The sequence below is a fragment of the Hemiscyllium ocellatum genome, chromosome 28, assembly GCF_020745735.1.
Source record: "Hemiscyllium ocellatum isolate sHemOce1 chromosome 28, sHemOce1.pat.X.cur, whole genome shotgun sequence".
Classification (NCBI taxonomy): domain Eukaryota; kingdom Metazoa; phylum Chordata; class Chondrichthyes; order Orectolobiformes; family Hemiscylliidae; genus Hemiscyllium; species Hemiscyllium ocellatum.
In genome coordinates, this window is record NC_083428.1 from 39445674 (window position 1) to 39472538 (window position 26865).

Genomic DNA, 26865 nt, shown 5'->3' on the forward strand with positions numbered 1-26865 from the left:
GATATAGGAACGATATTATTAAATTGGAGAGGGTTCAGAAAAGATTTACCAGGACGTTGCCAGGAGTGGAGGGCTTGAGTTACTGAAACATAGAAGGTTGAGGGGTGACCTTTTAGAAAATCATGAGGGGCATAGATAAGGTGAGTAGCAAGGGTCTTATCTCTAGGCTGGGGAGCTGAAAACTAGGAGCCACATTTTTAAGGTGAAACAAAAAACATGTAAAAAGAACAGAAGAGCCCATTTTTTATAAACAGTTTAGCTCATATGCGGAATGAACTGCCAAGCAGCATGTGCAGATACAGTTACAACTTTTAAAAGGCATTTAGATATGAAAAGGAAGGGTTTAGAAGGATATGAGCCAAACACATAATTGAGACTAGTTTAGTTTGAAAACATGGTGAGCATGGATGAATTGAACCAAAGGGTAGAAAGATTTCTGTGCTATGACTCTATAACTCTGACAGCCACCAGCAGAGGGGGTAACCAACACACAGGCACCATCCATTTCTCACAGTCAAATCATATTACCTCTCTCATACACTAACTGATAAATTAATGGCAAGACAATAATTTAGATACTAACTGACATTACCATTTTTGAAAATTGTATAAATTTGAAAACAAGTAAATTCATTTTATACATATATATCAGAGTACAGTGATGCACATGAAGCGCTGTAAAGTCATTTTATCCCCCAGGTAATTTTGCAATCATTCCTGATTACCAGACACATGCTCCACGTGAAACGGGAATTGTCTTGAGACAAATGTTAGCTCAGGCAACACCTCCTGTGAACTAACCAGACTGAAAGATAGCCGATGACGATTTCCACTTTGCTCATTGCCATACAAAGAAGGAATTTATTTTAAGACCTACATAAATCTCAAGTTTCAGATTTTCCCAAGATTTGAAAACAGTGAAAGAACAAACAGTAAAGGGCCAAGGAGGGACTGGCAATGTAAATGTCAGCTATAATGTTATCATGAATTACTGCAGGCACACAAACAAAGAAATGTCATTTAGAAATCACAGTGGACTTTCAAATTAGAAACTCCATTGAAATCATTTGAGGTCAACTACTGCTGATAAATCATGCTGCAAATGTCTTTCATGCTAATTGTACATTTCAGGAAAGGGGAGGATAATTTCAATACATTACTTGGTGGCTCCAAAATCACCAATTACCAGATAAATTATGCATTGGACCAAGTACTTAAATGGCCATTCCAAAACTTTTAATGATGTGTTACCTTCGCCAGTCCTGCTCTATGGGCTCCCTGGGATTCAATGTACACAATATATTTCCCGAAATCTTTGAACTCTTCCAGCGTTGGACGGAACGTCATGATCTTGCAGTTTGGATTAGGAGGACCTGGATTTTCCGTTGCCATGGTTAAGCTAATTTCTGCAACAAGAGGAAATTAATTAAATAATCCTGAATCCACCAACAATAAAACTTAATGAACAAAGGAAACATGCGTGATTTGATAAGAAGCTTCGCAACATACTACTGAATAAAGTTTGAGCTCATGGACTAAAAAGGACAGTCACAACACTGATAAGAAGTCAGCCAACCCACTGGTACCAGGGGGTTGCAGTTAGTAGTAATTTCTTTGGACTGGAGGAAAATTTATACTAGAGTTCCATAAAAGTCAGTGCTCGATTTTCCCATGTACATCAATGACCTAGACTTTGCATGCAGAGCACAATTTCAAAATTGGCAGACAAAGCAAAATTTTAAAGTATTGTGAATTGTAAGGAAGGAAGGCATTAATTTTAAGTAACAAACAGGATGATGGAATGAGCAGACAATGGGGAGGCTAAGTTTTGTGAACTGACGTGAAGTGATTTCTTCCAGTTGAAAGAATACAGACTATACAAAATAAACAATTATGTTATCATTTGGAGTTGATGACAGTACGGAGACAAAATTATATAGCAGAACGATACTTGGCTTGATAAGTTTTATCTTTACAATTTGGTTACAACTGTGGCCCATCACTGAACGGTGCTCATAAGAGACCACCAAGATACTTTTAACCAAAAAATAAATGTCACTACCTAACTATTATTTGAAAACCTTGCTATACCAGTCAAAAATAAACATTTAACACATTTCCTCTCAACACGGCACGGTGGCACAGTGGTTAGCACTGCTGCCTCTCAGTGCCAGAGACCCAGGTTCAAGTCCAACCTCAGGCAACTGTGTGTGGAGTTTGCACATTCACCCAGTGTCTGCGTGGGTTTCCTCCGGGTGCTCCGGTTTACTCCCACAATCCAAAAATGTGCAGGTTAGGTGAATTGGCCATGCTAAGTTACCTGTAGTATTAGGTGAAGGGGTAAATGTAGGCGAATGGGTGTGGGTGGGTTGCTGTTCGGAGGGTCAGTGTGGACTAGTTGGGCCGAAGGGCCTGTTTCCACACTAAGTAATCTAATCTAACTACTTTAGAAATGCTCAAACATCAAAAAGTCACCCTGTTTCTACTTTAAAGTTCCTAGTTCAATTGGCATGGCAGTACTTGGTTTCCTTCCAGCAAGCTTCTGGGTTCACAGGCTGCCAGTAGTTAATGTCTCTTCATGAGACTCAAACTGCTAACACAGCTCACAATTTTTAAACACAAGTTCCTTAAATTAATCTTCCAGACCTTTCTGTTGCGAGAGTTTCTCAGAATTTCTTGCTCATACCCTGGATTGTTCTGGACATTAATATTGGTCTTTTCTCTCAAAGAATTCTCCACACTTTTTTCTGGATGGTTCTCGATCTCTAAAGGGAAAATGTTTGTTTTGCCTCTGTGTCATAGGACACCTTGCTGCTAGTCAACAATCAAATTGCCTTTTCTTTCTTGGACTCTTGTTTCAGAAGCACCAAACTATACACAAAGGTTTCTTAAAGATCTCCCTAAATGCATATCACAAACTCCAGACAAGCCAGCACCACACTCAGAATTCAAGCTGCAACCATAACATCCTTGTTTACGGACACAACAGAGAAATAAAAACCAAACAAAGCTATACATGGTTCTGTCCACTTTGGAACCAAAGTTTCCAAATATTAATAGGAGCAGATGGACCTGCACACAAAAATCACAGAAGGTGGCAGAACAATTTGACAGCATGGTTGATAAGCATACCGCTATGTCAATAAGGTACTTCTGTTGAGCTTGTGTAAAACTGTGGTTCATTGAAGTGTAGTGCCCAGAATTGCACACAAAATGGTTCCAGAGTTGAAGAGCTTCAACTCTGAGTGGGAGCGAAACAGTTAAAAACAAATCTCACGCAAGTGTTATAAATCATAAATGAGTTTCTACGTAGTAGTTATGGAAAGAACCAGAGAACAAAAATTTAGGCTAATTGACAGAAACAAAGTAATGGTAACATGAGGAAAAGTTTTTTTTAAAAAGAAACACAGCTCATAGTTAGGAACTACATTGCATCATCTGTGCTGTGGAGATGAACCTTCCAGCTCAGCAAGCAAACCTACATCCAGACCTCCTTTATAAAGATTGCCATATGAATCTGGTATGCTAACCACTGAAAATCACTGCGGTTGTATAGATAGCTGCCACCATCCTCATTTTCTGACAACATCCAAACAGCCTATGTGATCTGAAGTATTGGTGAAAAACCACAAAGCAGTCCAACGAGAAAAGGCTCTTCTCTTAAAAAGTGTAGTTATTGCATGACAGCAATCAGGTACAAGGTACATTAATAAAGGTAGAAATTGTTAATAAGTGTACTGGGAAAACTAGGATAATAGGTCATTGCTCTTTGAGATCCTACCTTTCCCCATCTAAGTTTTAGATTGGGTGGAGTTTATCATACAGCACAGTGGAAATGTAATAAAAATTAGGTCTTAAATGAATGCAACAAAGGAGTTGAATATGCCTTTCATTGTCTCTTGAAAGAAAATATGTTCCTGTGTTATAACTAAATTTCTTTTTTCTCTGCCATCTATCCCTGTCAAATTCCAAGAATGCAGCCAAGGAAACTGATTCTGAGCAGCTAAACTAGCATTTCCAGAAAAGCTACAAACATTACTTGTGAACCTCCACTTCAGTTGTGGTTGTTCATCCAAAACACAACCCAAGTGCCCAAAAAGCTATTGTGTCTTATTACCACTAGAGGTCAGTGAAATGCCTTGGAAAACAGACTGAAGAGCCTTCCACATAAAGGCAGCTATCCACCCAGGCAGATCTCAAATCACCAGGATAAAAGACCATAAAGAAATAGGAACATAAGAATGCCATCTTAATAATGCCATCCCTTTCTTAATAAAAGGAAAGTTGTCATCTTTAGTCTCAGATAGAACTTTTCAAAATGTAGTCTGCTTTATACAAGAAATGTAAAATGATCAAATTCCAGGTGTCTTCATCCTACAGAACTAATTTTAAATAGATTCGGTTTTCTGTAACCTGAACAAAAATACTTCTCAATCTTCCTGACACAAATCATAAATGTTTCGTATAACAGGAGTTCAAAATTGACTAGATCACACATTTCATCAGCCATGAAATGTAACAAAAGTTACCAATACATAGAGATATCCAACACTCCCCGATGGTTCGAGTTCAGACTAAATTGTGCTAAACGCTGGAACTCAAGAACTGCATCTTATATTGTCCTCAAATGAATGGAAGAATAATTTATGATAGCTGGGCAAGATATAGAAAGGAAAATCACTTTGCAACTTTTAACATGAACTGAAGAACACTGGGTTGAGCTTGAACATTTGGCTACAAGTTGTCCAGCCCACAACAATAAACACCTCTATGTGGAAAGACAGACAAATCTGATTAATTCACATGCATCTTTTAGTTGTTTGTTTCAGTCAAAGACTGGCAGAGTTTGGAAACTTGGAGGATGGGTTGGGAGGGGGTGTTGATGACAGTAATTAGCGCTAAATTACATTTGTAAAACCAGACAGCACAATTCACCTACAATTGGTCCAATTAGTGCAAAATATTCAGAAGTTTCAAGCACAAGTATCTAGCAGTGTTACTGAAATCTTTCATGCTTATTTCAAAACAAAATTGTGCTGAATGCTGCCTGGGCCCAATCACAATAAGTGACCACGACGCCATCTCAAATTTATAAGCTTGGCAAGTTTCCACCAATGGAGGTGAGAAGCGAGAGGAGAGAGATTTTTAAAAAGAAACACATGAAGGCCAATTTTTTTTAAAAAACAAAGGGAGGCTCACATGTGGAAGAGGTGAATGTGGGCACAGTTACAACATTTAAGAGACATTTGGATAAGTTCTCCTCCATTTCCCCCACTTTCTTTTCAAAAGAGAATTATAGCTTAACCAACTAAAAGTACAGAAAAAGAAATTAAAGAAAATCAGCAGGTCTGGCAGCCTCTGTAAACAGAAAATAGAGGCAACATTCCAGGTGCAGTGACCCTTCACAACGGATTGCTCCTCTGTGACATTTGTGAGCTGTCTCAGAACTTCTAAAGATAGAAGCTATTTTAAATTCCGTACAATGCGATGATAATGGGCTAATCAATGATGTTGTAAACATATCTTTCATGACCATAGGAGAATAGAATTTTCCAAGGAAGTTGATAAAATGTAGTTCGATCTGAAACTAGATTCTTAATCAAAAAAAGGACAACTATAAAAGCATGAAGAGGCATTTGTCTATGGCAGATTGGAAAGATGCATTTGAGGTTGGGATGGCGAATCAACGGCTAGTAATTAAAGAATTAATGCTTGGTTTTCAAAAGGCATTCCTTTAAGGCAAAAACATGCAATACAAAAAGTGCCAACAAGGAAAGTTAAAGATAGCATTAAATCACAGATGCGGCTTTGAGAGTTTCCAAAAACAAACCTCCAAGTCTGAGGATTAGAAAGACCATAAGACACAACAGCAGAAATTAAGTCATTCAGCCCATCGGGTCTGTTCTGTCATTCAATCATGGCTGATAAGAGGAAAAATAGTGTTGAGAAACTATCTCCCTTGATACCCAAGAATCTGGCCTCCACAGCCTTCTGTGGCAAAGGTCCAAAGATTCATCACTCACTGGCTGAATTAGTTCTAAAAAGTTCTTTGCACTAAGGCTGTGCCCATGAGTCAGAGTCTCTCCTATGAATGGAAACATCTTCCCAATACCTACATTGTCCAAGCCATTCAGTATCTCAAATCATCCTTCTAAACTCAGAGTTTAGAACCAGTATTCAGCCGAGAAGGACTAAGAGTGAATAGAATAGAATAGAATGTAAAATGACAAGATAGAGAAAAATGGTCTATAGAAACTTCTATACAACAAACAAGACAAATGTGGGCCCATTACAGGCAGTGACTGGAAAAATTTTTAACAAGATGTAGAAAAAAGGCAAGCAGCTAAATAACTATGACATGTCTTCTAAGAGCAATATACAACACATCTCCCTGAAACAATTAAGATCCAGAGTCAACATGGATTTGAGGGGAAATCATGTTTCATAAACTTCATAGAGCTTTTTGATGTTATAAGCAGAGTTCATAATGGGGAACCTGTGATGCGATGAATTTGGATTTGGATTTGGATTTGGATTTTCAAAGACTTTCATAAAATCCCACATAGAAGCTTAATAAACAACATTCAAGTGAATAGGATTGTGGGTAATTCACTGGTAAGGATTATGGATTCAATAACAGAAAGCAAGCAGAGTGTGGGAATTAATAAGCTATTTTCAGATATGCCCAAAGATCAGTGCTTGGGCCCCAGACTAATATTTGCTCCAAAAATTTGAATGATGGCCAATTGTAAAAGTTCTACATTTGCAGATGATATAAAAATTGGGAGGATGCAAAGAGGCTGCAAGGAAAGTTGGACAGGCTGAATGGGCAGGCGAGTGAGTGAGTAGACAACAGCTAGAATAAAATGCAGATAGGTGAGGTTTGATAAGAGTTGTTCTTAAAATGGGGAGAAAGAACAGAAAGCATCAACATCCAAAGAAACCTTGGGATCCTCATTCAGAAATCAGTTAAGGTTTGAGATGAGGAGTAACCTCTTTATTAGAGTCAGTCAATCTTTGGAATTCTCTATCCCCGGGGCTGTTGAAATTCAGTCATTAAGGAAGTTCAAAACAGACTGCATTAGTAAGAGTGTAGCAGACTGCAAGCCGAAGACATTAACCCAAATGGTCCCCAAATCAAAACCATAGGTGAACTGGGAGATCCACTCTTTACCTAAGTCCAGGTCTGAAGCATTCAGATTGGGCAACCCTGACTGATACAGGAAATCCAGGTACGACACTGCACAAGGCCAGAGAGTCAAAGATGTGTAGCACAGAAACAGACCATTTGGTCCAACTTGTCCATGCTGACCAGGTATCCTGAATTAATCTTGTCCCATTTGCCAGCACTTGGCCCATATACCTCTAAACAATTCCTATTCATTTCCCTATCTGGCTTGCCTTTGGACTGTTGTAATTGTACCAGCCTCATCACTTCCTCTGACAACTCACTCCATAAGTGCACTATCCTTTGCATGGAAAAAGTTGCCCCTGAGGTCAATTTTAAATATTTCCCTTCTAACCCTAAATCTATGCCCTCTGATTCTGGAGACCCCACTCCAGGGAAAAGACCTTGTCTATTTACCCTATGCATGCCGCTCAAGATTTTATAAGCCTCTATAAGGTCATCTCAGCCTCAGATGGTCCAGGGAAAACAGCCCCAGCCTATTCAGCCTCTCCCTATAGCATTAAACCCTGTAACCCCTGCTACATCCTTGTAAATCTTTTCTGAACCCTTTCAACTTTTACAACACCCTTCCTTTAGGAGAGGAATCATAATTGCATGCAGCATTCCAACAGTGGCCTAACCAATATCCTATGCAGCCGCAACATGACCTCCCAACTCCTGTATTCAATACTCTGACCAATAAAGGAAAGCATACTAATGCCTTCTATCTACCCACGACTCCACTTTCAAGGAACCATGAACTTGCACTCCAAGGTCTCTTTGTTCAGCAATGTTCCCCAGGATCTTAAGTGTATCAACCCTGCCCTGGTTTCTCTTTCCAAAATGCAGCACCTCACATTAATCTAAATTAAACTCCATCTGTCACTCCTCGGCCCATTGGCCCATCTGATCAAGATCCTGTTGCACACCGAGATAACTTTCTTTGCTGTCCACTACACCTCCAATTTTGGTGTCATCTGCAAGCTGACTGACTATACCTCCTAGGTACACATCCAAATCATGTATATAAATGAAGGAAAGCAGTGAACCCAGCACCAATCCTTGTGGCACACACTGGTCACAGGCCTCCAGTCTGAAAGGCAACACTCCACCACCACTCTGTCTTCTATCTTCAAGCTAGTTCTGTATCCAAATGGCTAGTTCTCCCTGCATTCCATGAGATCTAACCTTGCTGACCAGTCTATCATGAGTAACCTTGTCAAACGCCTTACTGAAGTCCATATGGATCATGTCCACCATTCTGCCCTCAATGATGCCAAAAGGCAACACCAAACTGAGCTCAACACCCAAACTAACCACACATACCCCCATCATTTGTGGCAAGTCTTACATGACATAACGGACTACAAAGTGAAGTCAAACACAATTGTGGGCAACCTGATGAGCTCAATGCATTCTGCACTTACTTGGAATAGGGAGGTTAGTAAAACAACGTCACCTATCCCAACAGCCTCACATTGACGTCTACCTATGGTCACTGCTGCAGACATTAAATCGGCTTTGTTAAGAGCAAACCCACAAAGTAACTGGCACAGACAGAGTTCCCAGTCATGCACTCACATCCTGTCCAGACCAGCTGGCAACAGTATTCACAGGCATCTTTAACCGCTCCTTATTTCAATCTGAAGTTCCAACCTGCTTTAAAAAGATGTCCACCATCCCACTGCCAAAGAAAAATCATGCAGTGTGCCTCAATGACTACCGCCCAGTGGCTCTGACCTCCATAATTATGAAGTGCTTCAAGAGGTTTAATTATGACTCACTTCAACTCCAGCTATCCAACCTTGATCCTTCGCAGTTCACCAACCAGACACTATCTCCCTCACCTTACACTCATCCCTGGAACATCAAACTCCTACCTGTTGATTATCTCTCCACCTTCACCACTATAATTTCAAATAAACTCATGTTCAAACATAGGGGCCTAGCTCTCGGCAGCCCCTCCATAACTGAATCTTCATCGCCCTGATTGTGGTCCAATTGAGGGAGAATAGGCGGCAACACCTCCTCCACCATAATCCTCAACACTGGAAGCCCCCAAGTCTGCATATTCAGCCCCTACAGGTAGTTATCCTATAACGTTCACTTATTAAACTTGATTTATCTGTATTTTGATTTGAATTGGCAACTTTTTTAATGAAGCTAACTTCCGTTCACTGTTACACAATTCTCATTCCCCAGCAATAGGTGTCGCAGTGAGCGGAGGATTGGACCATGTGATCAGTCGGCTCATGTACTTTCTCGAAGAACTTCAGGAAAGATTGTGAAATGGTTGTGCTAGTGGACTTGGAAAAGCATTGTGAAAATGTTTTTACAGTCTGAGGACAAGAAGCTGAGTGCAATCTGTTAGTTAAAAAGTTTAAAGAATTGAGAGAAGAGTGAAATTTCACTGGAATTGACTAACAGTAAAAGGACAGTGTTGAGAAGCAGTTTAAAACTTGGCTTTGATACTTGCATTAAGAGCTTTTTGTCTCTCTCATTTTGTTTAAAAAATGTTTGATATTAAAGAATATCTTCAGACCCTGAATCTGTTTCAGTGACTAATCATTATGGTAACCGAAAAAAATACCAGTCCAGGGACAGGAATATAGCTGCTCGGGGGGGTCAGAGTGAGGAAACTCTGCATATAAGTGGGTGACAGAGAGAAAGGGGACGGCACATTAATTTTGGTGAACGTGTAGGTGTCCTGACGAAACTAGTGAGCTGTGCAAAAGAAATTCAGGGTTAGTCAGGATCAGATGTCAGTGAGAATGAATGAGAGTGGGGAAGGTGTTGCAGTAAATGATGTAGCAGAGGTACAGTGAGTGTAAGGCAAGATGAAGATGGTGGCATGTTCACTGGCAGAGTGGAGAAAGTCATTGATCTTCCTCCTACAGTTTGCATTGCTTCAGATGGTTGAGACTGCACAGGCCTGGATAGCATCGCTGGTCCAGGTTGGCATGGTCCCAGTACAATGGTGTCCCTTTTTGGCTTGGGAAACAGGACGTCCCGCCTCAGCACCACCCCATCTCCATCAGTAGCATCTCCATGTCCCTGTCCACAAAGAGGCATCAGTTTTCCATTGTCTGCCACATCCAGGGTCAATGTCAAGAACCTTGCAGGGCAGCCCCAGACTGACAGTTCTTGTCTAGTACACTATCTTTTTAAAAGATGGTGCTGCACCAAGGATGTTGGTCAATTCTGGGATATCTGGGAAGTGGTGAGTGGTTATGGAAATGGCACAAGGTACAATGGTGCTAAAGTGTGTGGGGGCACAAAGGGTGGAGTAGGTAATAAATCAGGCAGATTTTGTAAAATAAGGTGATACATGTCCTTTTTTTACCGCAGAGAGCGGCACGAGCTGGGCGGAAGTGAGGTTGGAGCGCAGAGCTGGTCGGGAAGGTAAGTGATTAGTATTTGAGTGGGTGTGTTCTAGACCCCAGGCCCTACTTCGTAGGGCCTCCCTCCCATCCTCCTCCTCTAACCTAACTTTAAAGTCCACAGGTAAGCGACTCAGTGTTATTGACTCAGTGTTCTTGTTTTGGAGGCAAAGTGTACAGTCATGGCAGTGCAGGCAGTGAAATGTTCCTCCTGCAGGATGTTTGAGGTAGGGGTGACCACCGATACTCCTGCCGACTTCGTCTGCAGGAAATGCAGTCATATCCTGCTCCTCACCGAACGAGTTAGGGAACTGGAACTGGAGTTGGATGAACTGAGGATTATTCGAGAGGCTGAGAGGGTGATTGATAGAAGCTACAGGGACATAGTTACGCTGGAGAACAGAGGTAGCTGGGTAACAGTTAGAGGTGGGAAGGGGAAGAAGCAGGCAGTGCAGGGTTCCCCTGTGGTCGTTCCCCTAAACAATAAGTATACAGCTTTGGAAACTGTTGGGGGGGACAGCCTTGCAGGTGTAAGCTGCAGTGACGGGGTCTGTGGCGTGAGGTCTGGCTCTAAGACTCAGAAGGGAAAGGCGTAGAGGAGGAGAGCGCTAGTTATAGGAGACTCTCTAGTTAGAGGGACGGACAGGCGGTTCTGTGGACATGGGCGAGACTCTCGGATGGTTTGTTGCCTCCCGGGTGCCAGGGTCCGAGACATCTCGGACCGTGTCTTCAGAATCCTTGGGGGGGGGGGGGGTGCAGCCAGAAGTCGTGGTACACATTGGCACCAACGACATAGGTAGGAAGAAGGGTGGGGAGGTCATTCAAGAGCTCAGGGAGTTAGGCTGGAAGCTAGGACAGACAAAGTCATCATCTCTGGGTTGATGCCGGTGCCACGTGACAGTGAGGCAAGGAATAGGGAGAGAGTGCAGTTGAACACGTGGCTGCAAGGATGGTGTAGGAGGGAGGGCTTCAGGTATTTGGACAATTGGACTGCATTCTGGGGAAGGTGGGGCCTGTACAAACAGGACGGGTTGCACCTGAACCAGAAGGGCACCAATATCCTGGGGGGTAGGTTTGCTAGCACTCTTCGGGGGGGTTTAAACTAATTTGACAGGGGGATGGGATCCAGACTTGTAGTCCAGCAAGTAAGCTAGCTGTTTGTCAGGATGTCCAAGAATGGAGGGAGGCTGTGGAGAAGGTAGCACTGACAGGGAATACTTGCGGACACAGAGATGGGCTCAAGTGCGTATACTCCAACGCAAGGAGTATCAGAAATAAGGTGGGTGAACTTAAGGCGTGGATTGGTACCTGGGACTACGATGTTGTGGCCATCACGGAAACGTGGATAGATGAGGGACAGGAATGGTTGTTGGAGGTTCCTGGTTACAGATGTTTCAGTAAGATTAGGGAGGGTGGTAAAAAAGGAGGGGGGGGGGGGTGGCATTGCTAATTAGAAATGGTATAAACGGCTGCAGAAAGGAAGTTTGAGGGGGATCTGCCTTTGGAGGTAGTATGGGCTGAAGTCAGAAATAGGAAAGGTGCAGTCACCTTGTTGGGTGTTTACTATAGGCCCCCCAATAGCAGCAGGGATGTGGAGAAACAGATTGGGAAACAGATTTTGGAAAGGTGCAGAAGCCACAGGGTCGTAGTCATGGGCGACTTCAACTTCCCAAATATTGATTGGAAGCTCTTTAGATCAAGTAGATTGGATGGGGCAGTGTTTGTGCAGTGTGTCCAGGAAGCTTTTCTAACTCAGTATGTAGATTGTCCAACCAGAGGGGAGGCCATATTGGATTTGGTACTCGGTAATGAACCAGGACAAGTGATGGGCTTGTTAGTGGGTGAACATTTTGTGATGGTGACCACAATTCTGTGACTTTCACCTTGGTTATGGAGAGAGATAGGTGCGCACAACAGGGTAGATTTTACAATTGGGGGAAGGAAAATTACGATGCTATAAGACAGGATTTGAGGAGCATAAGTTGGGAGCATAGGCTGTCAGGGAAGGATGTGGTGGAAATGTGGAACATTTTCAAGGAGCAGATACGACGTGTCCTTGATATGTATGTACCTATCAAGCAGGAAAGAAATGGTCGTGTGAGGGAGCCTTGGTTGACGAGGGAGGTTGAATGTCTAGTAAAGAGGAAGGAGGAGACTTACATAAGGTTGAGGAAACAGGGTTCAGACAGAGCAGTGGAGGGATACAGGATAGTCAGAAGGGACCTGAAGAAAGGGATTAGGAGAGCTAAGAGAGGGCATGAAAATTCCTTGGCGGATAGGATCAAGGATAACCCCAAGGCATTTTACGCGTATGTGAGAAACATGAGAATGACGAGAACGAGGGTAGGTCCGATCAAGGACAGCAGTGGGAGATTGTGTATTGAGTCGGAAGAGATGGGAGAGGTCTTGAATGAGTACTTTTCTTCAGTATTTACGAACGAGAGGGACCGTATTGTTGAACAGGAGTGTGTGAAACGGACTGGTAAGCTAGAAGAGATACTTGTTAGGAAGGAAGATGTGTTGGACATTTTGAACAACTTGAGGATAGACAAGTCCCCCGGGCCTGACGGGATATATCCTAGGATTATGTGGGAAGCAAGAGAGGAAATTGCAGTACCGTTGGCAATGATCTTTTCGTCTTCACTGTCAACGGGGGTGGTACCAGGGGACTGGAGAGTAGCGAATGTTGTGCCCCTATTCAAAAAAGGGAATAGGGATAACCCCGGGAATTACAGGCCAGTTAGTCTTACTTCTGTGGTAGGCAAAGTAATGGAAAGGGTACTGAGGGATAGGATTTGAGAGTATCTGGAAAGACACTGCTTGATTATGGACAGCCAGCACGGATTTGTGAAGGGTAGGTCTTGCCTTACAAGTCTTATTGAATTCTTTAAGGAGATGACCAAGCATGTGGATGAGGGTAGAGCAGTGGATGTAGTGTACATGGATTTTAGTAAGGCATTTGATAAGGTTCCCCATGGTAGGCTTATGCGGAAAGTCAGGAGGCATGGGATAGAGGGAAATTTGGCCAATTGGATAGAGAACTGGCTAACTGGCCCGAAGTCAGAGTGGTGGTAGATGGTAAATATTCAGCCTGGAGCCCAGTTACAAGTGGAGTTCCGGGTCCTCTGCTGTTTGTAATTTTTATTAATGACTTGGATGAGGGAGCCGAAAGGTGGATCAGTAAATTTGCAGATGATACGAAGATTGGTGGAGTTGTGGACAGTGAGGAGGGCTGTTGTCGGCTGCAAAGGGACTTGGATATGATGCAGAGCTGGGCTGAGGAGTGGCAGATGGAGTTCAACCCTGCCAAGTGTGAGGTTGTACATTTTGGAAGAACAAATAAGAATGCGGAATACAGGGTTAACGGTAGGGTTCTTAGTCAGGTGGAGGAACAGAGGGATCTTGGGGTCTATGTACATAGATCTTTGAAAGTTGCCACTCAGGTGGATTGAGCTTGTAAGGAGGCCTATGGTGTATTAGCGTTCATTAGCAGAAGGATTGAATTCAAGAGTCGTGAAGTGATGTTGCAGCTGTACAGGACTTTGGTTAGGCCACATTTGGAGTACTGTGTGCAGTTCTGGTCACCTCACTTTAGGAAAGATGTGGAAGCTTTGGAGAGGGTGCAGAGAAGATTTACCAGCATGTTGCCTGGAATGGAGAATAGGTCGTACGAGGGTAGGTTGAGAGTTCTCGGCCTTTTCTCGTTGGAACGGCAAAGGATGAGGGGTGACTTGATAGAGGTTTATAAGATGATCAGAGGAATAGATAGAGTAGACAGTCAGAAACTTTTTCCCCGGGTACAACAGAGTGTTACAAGGGGACATAAATTTAAGGTGAAGGGTGGAAGGTATAGGGGAGATGTCAGGGGTGGGTTCTTTACCCAGAGAGTGGTGGGGGCATGGAATGCGCTGCCCGTGGGAGTGGTAGAGTCAGAATCATTGGCGACCTTTAAGCGGCAATTGGATAGGTACATGGATGAGTGCTTAATCTAGGATAGATGTTCGGCACAACATCGTGGGCCGAAGGGCCTGTTCTGTGCTGTATTGTTCTATGTTCTATGTCTATGTCCCCAAGCATCACAATGTGAAATCCTCCAATAAGCTTGACAAAACTGACACTTAGCAAAAAAATTTAAAATTCAGCCCTTGAAGACTGGCTAGAATATAGTGCAACTAGCCGGTATAGATGTCAATCACGAGTAATCAGTTGAAGATTCTGATGAATTGCACTATACAGTACCATGCAAAATTTACTGAGCCTAACACAAACAATACCACAGTCCACCCCAACTTGGTTTTTTTCCCAGAGGCTTCACTATTTCTATAGAAAGTCATGCAATAACAGCACCACATGGAACACAACCATGGCATTCTTGGAGAACTATCCTCCTTGGACATTCAACTGCATGGCCAAATTCCACTCCAACTCTACTGGCAAGTTTGCTGACAGCACTACTGCTGTAGGTTGGATCTCAAACAACGACGAGACAGAATACAAGAAAGAGATTGAGTGGCTAGCGGTATGGTGTAATAATAACAATCACTCCATCAGTCAGCAAAACAAAGGAGCTAGGAGAGGGAGGACTGCAGATGCTGGAGATCAGAGTGAAAGTGTGGAGCTGGAAAATGCGCAGCCGGTCAGACAATAGGAAAGTCGACATTTCCACCATAAGCCTTTCATCATGAATGTGTGTGTGCACACATATGCGTGCACAAGAGGGCGGAGTGATAAATAGGTAGGGGTGGGGCTGTGGGAGAAGGCAGCTAGGAATGCAACAGGTAGATGGAGGTAGTGGTGATAGGTCAGAGCAGATAGGTGGGAATGAAGAGGGACAGGTTGGACAGTTCAAAAGGGCAGTGCCAAGTTGGATCTGGGATAAGGGGAGGGGAGTGGTGAGGTGGTAATTAGTGAAATAGATATTGACGCTGTGTGGTTGCAGCATCCCAAGGCAGAAGATGAGGTGTTCTTTCTCCACTCGTCAGGTGGCCCAAGACTTGTCTGTCCTTGGTGGAATGGGAGGGGAAGTTGAAGTATTCGGCGACAGGGTGGCAGGGTTGTTTAGTGCATGTGTCCCAGAAATGTTCTCTGAAACGTTCTGTAAATTGGCATCCTGTCACCCTGACGTAGAGGAGACCACATCGAGAGCAACAGACAAAGGAGAGATGGTGTTTGGATGTGCAGGAAAATCTTTGACAGGTGTGAAAGGATCCTTTGGGGCCTTGGATGGAGTTGAGGGGGGAGGTGAGGGTGCAGGGTTTACTTCTTGCGATGACAAGGGAAGGTGCTGGTTATTGACTTCAGGAAGCGGAGTGGACAGCACACCCTCCATCTGCATCAATGGAGCTGAGGTGGAGATGGTTGACAGCATCAAGTCCCTAGGAATGATGGTAACCAACAAACTGCCCTGATCCACCCTCAAAGTGACAGTCAAGCAAGCACAACACACCTCTACTTCCTCAAAAGGTTAAGGACATTCAGCATGTCCACAAAGCCTCTTTGAGTAAAAAGTGAGGTCTGCAGATGCTGGAGATCAGAGCTGAAAACGTGTTGCTGGTTAAAGCGCAGCAGGTCAGGCAGCATCCAAGGAACAGGAAATTCGACGTTTCGGGCACAAGCCCTTCATCAGGAATGCTTCATCCAGATGAAGGGCTTGTGCCCGAAACGTCAAATTTCCTGTTCCTTGGATGTTGCCTGACCTGCTGCGCTTTAACCAGCAACACATTTTCAGCACAAAGCCTCTTACAAACTTTTACAGATGCATCACAGAAAATATCCTATCTGGATGCATCAGGCTGTGGGAAGAAATCACACAAGAAATTAGAGAAAGTTGTGAATACAGCCCAATCCATCACACAAATCTGTGTTCCAACTATTAACTCCATATATACTTCCTGCTGCCTTGGGAAAGCAGCCAATATAATCAAAGACCTCCCCCCCAAACCTGGTTAGAATCTCTTCCAACCTCTTCATTTAGGCAGAAGATAAAAGTTGGGATATGCAAACAGATTCAAAAGCAGTTTCGTCCCAACTGTTTATCAGACCTTTGAACAGACCGGAGTCGAAAATTGTGCAGCTGGAAAAGCACAGCAGGGCAGGCAACATCAGACAAGGAGTGTCAACATTTCAGGTGTAAATCCTTCAACAGGAAGGTGGACTTATGCCCAAAACACAGACTCTCCTGCTGCCTAACAGGCTGTGCTTTTCCAGCACCACAATTATTAACTCTAACTCTCCAGCATCTGCAGTGCTCACTTTCTCCTTTTGAACAAACCTCTCAAATATTCATCTTGATCTCTCTCTCTCTCTCTCTCTCTCTCTGCACGCTACGTGGCTGTAATACTGCACTCTGTTCTGTAACCTGATGCACTTTTTATGGTATGATCGGCCTGTAGAGTACGCAAAACAATACTTTTCACTGCATTTCAGTATGTGTGATAACAATAAATCAAACCAATTTTCTCGTTACTAAACTCTCACAATATGGAGATGGTACAGAATATGATGTTGACATGGATCATCAGTCATTATTTAGACTGGCAGGTTAGATTCAAGGGACTGAATGACATAACTCCTGCTCCTAATTCCTATCACAATCTAATTCAATCTTTCTGCTGAGAACATACCTTATTCTGGAGAAAGAAATGTAGTCATGCAACCCATCTGTTACTACAATTGTGACCACACTGATCTGCACACTTAAAATCAAGTCTCAATTCCATCATCAACCAACCCAGTTTTCCCAGAGAGCATGTATTCTTTGCTAGACTGTGATCAGTGCATTATCAGAGCAGGTTGTCGTTAGGGGAAGGTCATTCAACTACTGATAATTTTAGATCAATCTAACATCCATTCTAAAAAGACTTGAAAACATTACGAAGCAGGCAAACATATTGAATGATCTCTGGAGAATAAAATCAAAAGAGCAGTGGAAACCTTCCAAATCCATAAAATTTGCATCCCCCAGCTGTCACAAATTGTAATCATGTGGAGAAAGTATTCCCACATTGCATATTACACAAGAGAATTCCAGATTTTGATACATAAAGGAATTATAATGTTTCTAAATCAGAAAAGTACAATTTTGGAGCAGAACTTTCAGGTGGTGGTCTCTCTCTATTCCTGCTGGCCTTACCCTTTAACTTACTATGCAGTGCTGCCCTACTCTCACTGGCTCTGTACCTTTAATTGTTTATCTGTGCCACAGATTGTACTTTGTAGCTGAAAACAGTAGGTGTAGAGTGCAATAACCAGATAACTATACAAGCATGTTGATAAACATGGCTACAACTCTGCTCCCTTGCTAATTTTCTTTTCATACTTTAAAATGATTTACAAAATACAAAATAGAGCAAGTGGGCCACATGAAAACATTTAAAATCTGGTTTGATGCTGTATTGGAAACAAGCCTGAGTAGAGTGAGATGGCTTCCCATAGGAGTCTCGCACTGCTACACTTTAAAGTCAATTATAGCCATTCGTGTATTAGAAAGCAGAAGTCATTTTGCAGTTATGCAAATCAACGTGGCAGCATAAAACAGTTTATAGTTCTAGAGCATTCTCAATTACATTTGATTTCCAGCTTTAATAGTCCAAATAAAAGAAAGTGTCAACTACATAGGAGTTAATCACTACATTATAAAAATCAATAAAACAATCCAGAGTCCCAGTAAAAAAAATGTAATAATGATTGAAGTTTTTGCATGTTGCTGTTAGTGCTGAGATAACAAAACATAAATATTGCACCATACCACAGGTATACAGCAGGTTTTAGGCCCAGATGTGGAGGCAAACAATGGGATTGGAGACCAGAAAAACAATTAAATAGCTGCTCCCTTTATATTTAGGAAGAAAGTGGAAGAACTGTCTGGCTTCAGTTGATGACACAATCTCTGGGCAAAAGTGCCGATAATTTTCAACTGTTCTGCAACAATGGAATTCTGACAATAAGATCAATTCCCTTCAATTTCCAGAATAATAGTTCATATTAACAACCATGGTCCCTTTAAGTGATGCTAGATCAATCTCCTGATGACTGGAGAATGCATTCTGCAATCTTTTTATCCTTTCATGGGACATGGGTATTGCTGGCAAGGCCAGCATTTGTTGCTATCCACAACTGCCTTGAAGATAGCAGTGATCCTCTTAAGTGAGTGGTATCCAACTAGAACACACAAACAGTATGACTGGAAAGGGAGTTTTATCCCACAAATTGGATGAAAACTGACATACGTGATGCTGGGGACATGTGGAACAAGCAAGACACAATCCACTCAACGCTTCTGAAAATTTTGGTAAATCTTTTGCAGCAAAGGATCGGAGTCAGGAAGCAAGTTACTCGCTATTGAATTTCCAACCGCTTGTTAACTTGCTTTTATTAGCACAGAATGCACACAGCTGGTCCACAGATTCAGTTTTCAACAGCATGGAAAAAGGCCCTTTGGTTCCATCTTGTACACACTGGTCAACAAGCATCTATACTTTCTAATCACGGTTTGTCATTTTTATAAACAATCTGGAGATGGGCATAGAAGGATGGGTTAGGAAATTTGCAGATAACACTAAGGTAGGCAGAGTTGTGGATAGTGCCAAAGGATGTTGTCGGTTACAGAGGGACATAGATAAGCGGCAGAGCTGGTGGAGAAGTGACAAATGGAGTTTCATGCGGAAAAGTGTGAGGTACTTCACTTCAGAAGTCGTAACAGGAATGCAGAGTACTAAGCTCATGGTAAACTTCTTGGTAGTGTGGATGAACAAAGAGATCTGTGTCCAGGTGCATAAATCCCTGAAAGTTGACAGGGTACATGGTGTTTGGCATTTATTGATAGGGGGATTGATTTTCAGAGCCACGAGGTCATGCTTCAGCTGTACAAGACACTGGTAAGGCTGCACCTGGAATATTGCATGCAGCTCTGGTCACCACATTATAGAAAGGATGTGGAAGCTTTGAAGGGGTCAGAGGATATTTACTAGGATGTTGCCTGGTATGGAAGGAAGGTCTGACCAGGAAAGTCTATTTTCGTTGAAGACGACAACTGAGAGGTGACTTAATCGAGACACAAGATAATCAGAGGGTCAGTTAGGGTGGACAGTGACAGTCTTTTACCTCGAATAGTGAAAACTAACATGAGAGGACATAGCTTTAAATTAAAGACAGATATTAGGGGTAGTTTCCTTACTCAGTAGGAGGGGTATGGCATGGCCTGTCTGCAACAGTAGACTCACTAACATTAAATGGGCCTTGGACATACATATGAATAATAATGAAATGGCTTAGGTTAGATGGGCAGATTATTTTTCGCTGGTCGCTGCAACATCAAGGGCTGAAGGCTGGTATTGCTCTGTAATGTTCTGTGCTCTATCTATCCTAATCTTAATTTCTAGCACTTGGCCCATAGCCTGGTGTACTATGAGGTTTCAAATGCTCATCTAAAGACTTCAATCAACTTCTGGCCAACAGTAGCCTGAAAATATTCATAAGAGGGAATTCACTAATGGTAAAACCACTGAATGGCAAGGACAGTGGTTCAACTATCATCTTTTGCAGGTGGTCACCAATGTGTACAAATGGTGCTTGCCACCTGTCTGAGCAAGTCTGAAAGATGTCCAGATCTTGTTGCTTATTTGCTAACCAATGCTTGGAGTAAAACAGGAATGAAATCAGAGACCAAGCAGCCCTGGTGATCCCAAAATTAGCAGTGAGCAGGTTATCACTGTCCAAATGCTGCTTGACAGTACTGGTAGGGCATACCACAGTGATTCACCACACTGAAGGAAATTACAAAGTAGGCAGGCTGTTCCCACAGACAGATATGAAAACTAGAACAAGAATTTCAAAGTCATGATGTTGCTAACCAGGAGCCAATATAAGTCAGCAAACATAGGGGTGGTGACCAAGGCATTATAGTCAACATGGGATTTTGGCAACGGGTTAACTGCTCATTTGTAAATAACTAGTTCAGTGATAAGCTTAGATAGAACAGATTATATTGTCTGCAAACTTCTGACTTTGTTTTTACTAAGTGTAAAGAACAAATTAAGCCTGTTGAAGAGCCTGCACACTAACTTTATTAATGTTACACCAGGGGAGCCCCACCATGGGGTGGCACTGTGGTTCCGTGGTTAGCATTGCTGTGTCACAGCACGAGTGACCCCGGTTCAACTCCTGCCTAGGGCGACTGTGTGGAGTTTGCATATTCTCCCCACGCCTGCAGTCATGTGTTGTAGGTACACCCACAATGTCGTTAGGGAGGGAATCAAGGATTTTGACCCAGAAACACTGAAGGAATGGCAATATATCACTTGGAGGGGAACTTGCAGATGATGACATTATCTGGCAATGTAGATGATCATCCAAATATGTCCTACCTGCAAAAAAAGCAGGACAAATCCTATGCGCCATTTACAGACCTATCAAATGTTTCTCTATCATCAGCAAATCAATAGAAGGGGTCATTGCTCCCAAGTAGTACTCATTAACCCAGTGTGCACCACAGCCCTTTTAGCCTTGGGTTAAGCATTGTTGGAGGTCAATCATTTCTGTCATAGAGATGTAAGCACGGAAACAGACCCTTCGGTTCAACCTGTCCATGCCGACCACATATCCAAAACCAATCTAGTCCAATGTGCCAATACATCTCCACGAAAGTTCCTCTTGATAGTGTCCCTGGCTTCATCAATGATCTTCACTCCAACATGAGGTCAGAAGTGGGTATGTTTGCTGATGATTGCACAACATTCACCTCAAAAGGGTGAAAATGAAAGCCATGTCCATACGCAGAAAGACATGAATAGCATCCAAGTTTAGGTTGAGAATGGCAAATAACATTCTTGCTCCACGTGTCCATCAATAAGCATCTCCAATGAGAGAATTAAACAAGACAGGTGATTAACTCTCAATATTCAGTGGGATTACCATTGCTGAATCTCCCATTAACACCCTGGAAATTACCACTGACCAGGTCAATCATAAATATTGTGGCTACTATAGGTCAGTTGCTTGGAATTCAATGGCAAATAACTCACTCACTAGCTTCCTAAAATCTCTCTTGCACCTACAAGACAAGTCACTAGTGTAATGGACTACTCTCCACTTCTTGGAGTGGTGCAGCTGAAGTTGTTTGACACCAGGTGGGTGAAAGAGCCCACTTGACTGATACCCTTTCAATAACTGTGAAACTCACTCACTGAATCAAAGCAGTAGTAGTGAGTATCAACTACTGACAGGGGCCTCAAACTGGGGCACATTGTTACTAAATAAGGGACATGCATTTAAATCTGAGATGTGAAGGAATTTCTTCTCCCATATGCCATGCCTGTTATTCTCTAGCCCATAGATTTGTAGAGGCTAGATTACAAAAGTATTTAAGCGTTGAATAGATTTTTGAAAGATTGACAAGTGAGGCCTATGAGGAGCTGGCACAAAAGACAAGTTGAGGCCTGGGACAGATCAGCCATGATCTTGTGGAATTACAGACCAGGCTTGAAGGGCTGAAGGCCCTACTCCTGATCTTTTATTTTATCTTATGCCATTATATGAAGGACAGTTACTCTCACCTCCCATCTGGAGTTCAGCCATTTGCTCCAAGGCTTGAACCAAGGCTGTGATGAGGTCAGTGGTCCTGCAGGGATGCAGTGAGCAGGTTGATGTAAAGAAAGTGCTGCTTGATAGCACTGTCGATGAGCCCTTCCATTACTTCAGTAATAACCAAGAGCAGACAAATGCAAGGAGAACTGGCTAGATTTGTCATCTTTTGCGTACAGGGCAATTTTCCACAGTGTTTGCACTGGACAACTTAGCGAGGGGTCCTGCATGTTTTTTTTAAAATAGTAACAGGAACCCTACACTAGATCTAATCCATCTAAATGTTGACTTGGAGATCTTAATGCCAACACTTGAATGCCTGAAACAAGAAACTGCTCAACTGTCAAATAAGAATACTTTTCTCAAGGTGAACAGTGAAGTACATTCATAAACAAAGAATAAAAGTGATCACGCTCTCTCCTCTAAATAAAATTACATTTAGACCGATTAGTTAGCAGCAAAGAGTCTCAAATACTATGCTTAACTGCACAACACAAAGATCTAAAAGAAACGTAATGCGAGTGTCCTTATGTTAAGACACTCAATGCACTGTACCTCAGGATTTATGACCTCTGTGAATATAAATTCCCCTTAGAGTGTAACAGGATTACATAGTGTTAGGATGTTTTACAGCAGATACTGCATGATAAAATTAGTCGTCTTCCTTCCCAGAATAAAGCATTCATTAAAATATAATGCAAGCTGGTTGAAGAGTAGATGACCACTAGGTGGCAATAGAAGAGCTAAAATACTGACAAGACTATTCCACAGAATTAACAAAATATTAACATTTCAGACTAATTTTTTAACTGAGCAACAGTTATGAAGTAAGAGCTTGTCAAAATGAGAGCACACAATGAAATAGAACGGTTGCTAAACACATTTGAATCAGAGGTGAATATATTTCCTCATAATCTACAATGTAAATATTGAATTCCCTAGCTAAAATATTGAAGCTTGGTAACTTCCACTGCAACATATTAAAATTTCAAAAGGTGCAAAGACGTCAGTTGATATTCTCAAGTTCACAGTTTCCTAAAACAATTGGCTCCAAAACTGCTTGCCCCATCAAAGCTCTCCTGAGGTAAATTTAATCCTATCCAGCAGTCGATCAAATAACAACCATACATAGTCCACAAGCAGTAAACTGCCAATCTTTACAAGCTGTTCCTGACTCTCATGTCTCTGCTTGACACCAAAGTGAGGCTTTACCAGGCAAAGCAACATTGGCACTTGGACTAAGAATCAATGTAAATTAGGGATTAACAATGGAGATTGCAAATCTTTTTTCTTTTCTTCATTCAGAAATTATATAATATTACATTCACCGCACATAGCATATTGCGGCGAAAACAGTTTTCCATTAGCTTTAAGTAGATGATGCACAGGCATGATCAGTGACAGCATTTTTCAGTAGTTTTATAGTAGTTCTGATAGCTGAAGCCACAAGGTGCGCTGACAATTGTCAAAGTAGTTAACACATTAGCCATTCTGATTTCACGATTTTACATGCAGAAGCACAACTCGAAATGCTTCCGAATGGGTTGGAGATTCGTGTGTAAGTGGACATATTGAATGGCTATGCATAAATAATGGTGTAATTTGGGAATTAGTCATGTTCATCTGCCTTCGTATGAATCACAAACAGCCTAACCTGCCAGATAACCCACTTATTTGGTTCCTTCATGCAGACTATGACAACTTAAATATTGCAATACTACATAAAAGTCAGTAAACATTCAAAACACATTGAATATAACAAACAGATTGAGGGACAGCAGGTGGATATCAAAATCTCTAAGGAGCTCTAAAGTGCATCCCTGACCATCTGTTTCTTTCAGAGTTCTGCAATAGGTTGCAGTTTACTTACCTTATAATTAGATGATGTTTGGTATTCTCATACAAGACAAAGCAGATAAACGGGTTGTTTGCACCTGCAATTAAGAATAGAGGTGTCAATTACAGGGTATTGCCAGACTATTAAATTAGATAAACTGCAGGACAGGTTTTCCCATCATTTAAAAAGTCAACTCAGCACACTGGCTTTGAAAGACCATATTTTTCCAACTTACTGATTACTTCTTCTAAACTCTTTGACCTTCATTAGGCAGCACTCCTGTACTTCAGATATTCTTCACATTAGTTCTTGAACAGCACATCCCGGCAGACTTTCAACTGCATCACTAATAAATGACCTCAATTGTTTTCCAATCTCAACCTTTTGAGTAAAAGGCCATTGGACAGAGATCAAGTGCAAAAACCCTGGTGGAGTTGATGTTCCTTAGCAGGCCCCTGGGACCAACTTTGACAATCCAATTTATGGTCTCACTGATAGCGGCTTACTTGGCAAAAGGTTTTGGACGTCTTGTTTACTGTTACAACAGATGGCCACTCCGACACAAGCTGTTGCTGGGGGGGGGGGGGGGGGGGGGGGGGGGGGAGCGCTGACATTTGTTATATCCATTTCAAAAATTTCATGCAGTTACATGATTTGCGATGAAAGGGGTGCAGAAAGGAGAAAGGGAATCTCAAAATTTGGATTGGCCGATACAATTCATCATCTGACTGATTTGTTTTACCAAAAGAAAATGCACAAAGAGATGGTTTCATGAAATTGGTCTGGTAATAGATGATTAAGCTAGTTGTTCAAAGATCTACATTCCGCATAATTATGTTCCTTGGTCTTAACTGATTGTACTGCACCAAATAAGTCTAAGTAACAGATCAGACTGGAACAGAGAATAACAACACAACTACACAATTCTCACGTGTTACTAACATATCAGTTTTAGTGTTGGATTGTGTCTCCATTTTCTCCTGATTCACCACATGGATTCATCACGGAGCTGCAACTTAGCTACAATTTACCTCATTGCTCCTGGAATTTCTGCTGAGTTAAAGAAAGTAGCCCAGTCTTCCTATTAAAATTACTTTACTGGTAGAATGTGAGCGTCAGGTGAGACCAAGCTGAGTATGGGATATAATGCTCTCCGCAAATCCCTATCAACATTGTGGACTCAAACGCATACAATGATCAGGGAGAATTGCTATACCCCATCAAAGCCTTCATGAAAAGGGGGAGCTAAGGCAGAAGAGAAATGCCAAGAAATTCTGGAGGAGATTTCACTCATGTTGCTTTTAAATTTTTTGACCCAATACTGGAATAATCCACAATTGAATGGGTGGCACAGTGGTTAGCACTGCTGCCTCACAGCGCTAGAGACCAGAGTTCAATTCCCACCTCAGGCGACTGACCGTGTGGAGTTTGCACATTCTCCCAGTGTCTACATGGGTTTCCTCCAGGTGCTCTGGTTTCCTCCCACAGTCCAAAAATGTGCAGGTTAGGTGAATTGGCCATGCTAAATTGCCTGTAGTGTTGTTAGGTGCAGGGGAATGGGTCTGGATGGGTTGCGCTTCGGCGGGTCGGTGTGGACTTGTTGGGCCGAAGGGCCTGTTTCCACTCTAAGTAATCTAAAATCTAACTAACCATCACCGAAGTTACATAAACATTCTTCAGATAATAAACTCTTGGCTTCTAATTTATCTTAATAGGTTTTTCCTCCCCCCACTTACAAAGTAATGGGGTTCTTTTAGATGAGATGAACTTGATGTTAGGAAAAAAATTTAAACAATGAAAAAGGAAGGAGGGTGTGACAGTCCTAGTGATAAGAAACAGATGGGCCAGGAGCCTGAAAACTTTCTCAACTACTACCAAAATCTTTCCGAGCGATGGATTTCTTAAGCAAAAAAAAACTCCTTGTTATTTATAGATGAAAGCAGACTAATGCTCTTCAATATTTATTCTGTCCATTCATAAAACACTCAATGCAAAAAGAACCTCATTACTATGTAGGTGGGGGAGGAAAATCTCTTGCCAGAATGAATCTTCTCTATTTGGTTGGTCACAAGTAAAGGACCTCCATAAATCAAGGGTATATCTGAACTCCTCCAGGATGCTTTCAGGACATCCCTAAATACCTGTCTTCCTGAAAGTCTCCTGCTGCAACAGTAGTACTACGTACAACAGATACTTCAGGAGGCTGATATCATGTACATCATTCACAGCAGAGCTATTTCGCGGTACAGTTGACAGTTTTTAATCAGCACTTGTTAGCTTTGAGATTTTGCTGCTTTTGGATCAGATGCTTTCTTATGATGAAATCTGGAGTATCTTGGAGAAGGCAACTGGTGCTTCTCAAGTGCTCAGAGGTGCCTGCTGTAGGCTGTCCAAATATAGACACATATAGATGTGTTACTCAATTGCATACAAAACTCATTGATGGTTACTGCAGCACAGGAGGAGGTCTCCTGCCCCATCACATCCATACTGATCAAGGACCTAACTATACTAATTACATTTTCCAGCAGGAGGCCCATATTGCTGGAGATTATGGCAACATAAGTGAATGCTTAAACTCTAAATATTATGAGCCTCTCTGACTCAACCAGCCATTAAAGAAATGTCCAGGCTCCCACCACACAGCGGAAAAATTTATCTTCAACTCTCCATCAGTAGATTGGTCAATAACTCTGATTTAAGATCAGAGAGAGGGGAGAGTGTGCACTCCTATCCATCCAATCAATCCCCTTAAACTCAGACTTCCGTCAGATCCCCCTTCAATTTTTGCTGCTCCAAGGAAAACAAGCCTAGCCGATCCAATCTCTCATCATAACTCACAGCCTCCAACCCCGGCAGTATCCTGATAAATCTCCTCTGTACTCTTTTTAGTGCAACCA

General features: G+C 42.2%; 1 protein-coding gene across 4 annotated transcripts in view; it reads right to left on the reverse strand.

Annotated features, from left to right (window-relative positions):
• The window catches only part of kdm4b (lysine (K)-specific demethylase 4B), a 509300-nt gene that overhangs the window by 408853 nt on the left and 73582 nt on the right, over positions 1-26865 (reverse strand). For all 4 annotated transcript variants that reach the window (XM_060846205.1, XM_060846207.1, XM_060846206.1 and 1 more), the window contains exons 2-3: positions 23999-24062; positions 1252-1406 (exon numbers count right to left, since the gene is read on the reverse strand). In XM_060846205.1, coding sequence (XP_060702188.1) covers positions 1252-1392 — 141 coding nt within the window. In that variant the 5' untranslated portion in view covers positions 1393-1406; positions 23999-24062. The remainder of the gene's footprint in view (positions 1-1251; positions 1407-23998; positions 24063-26865) is intronic.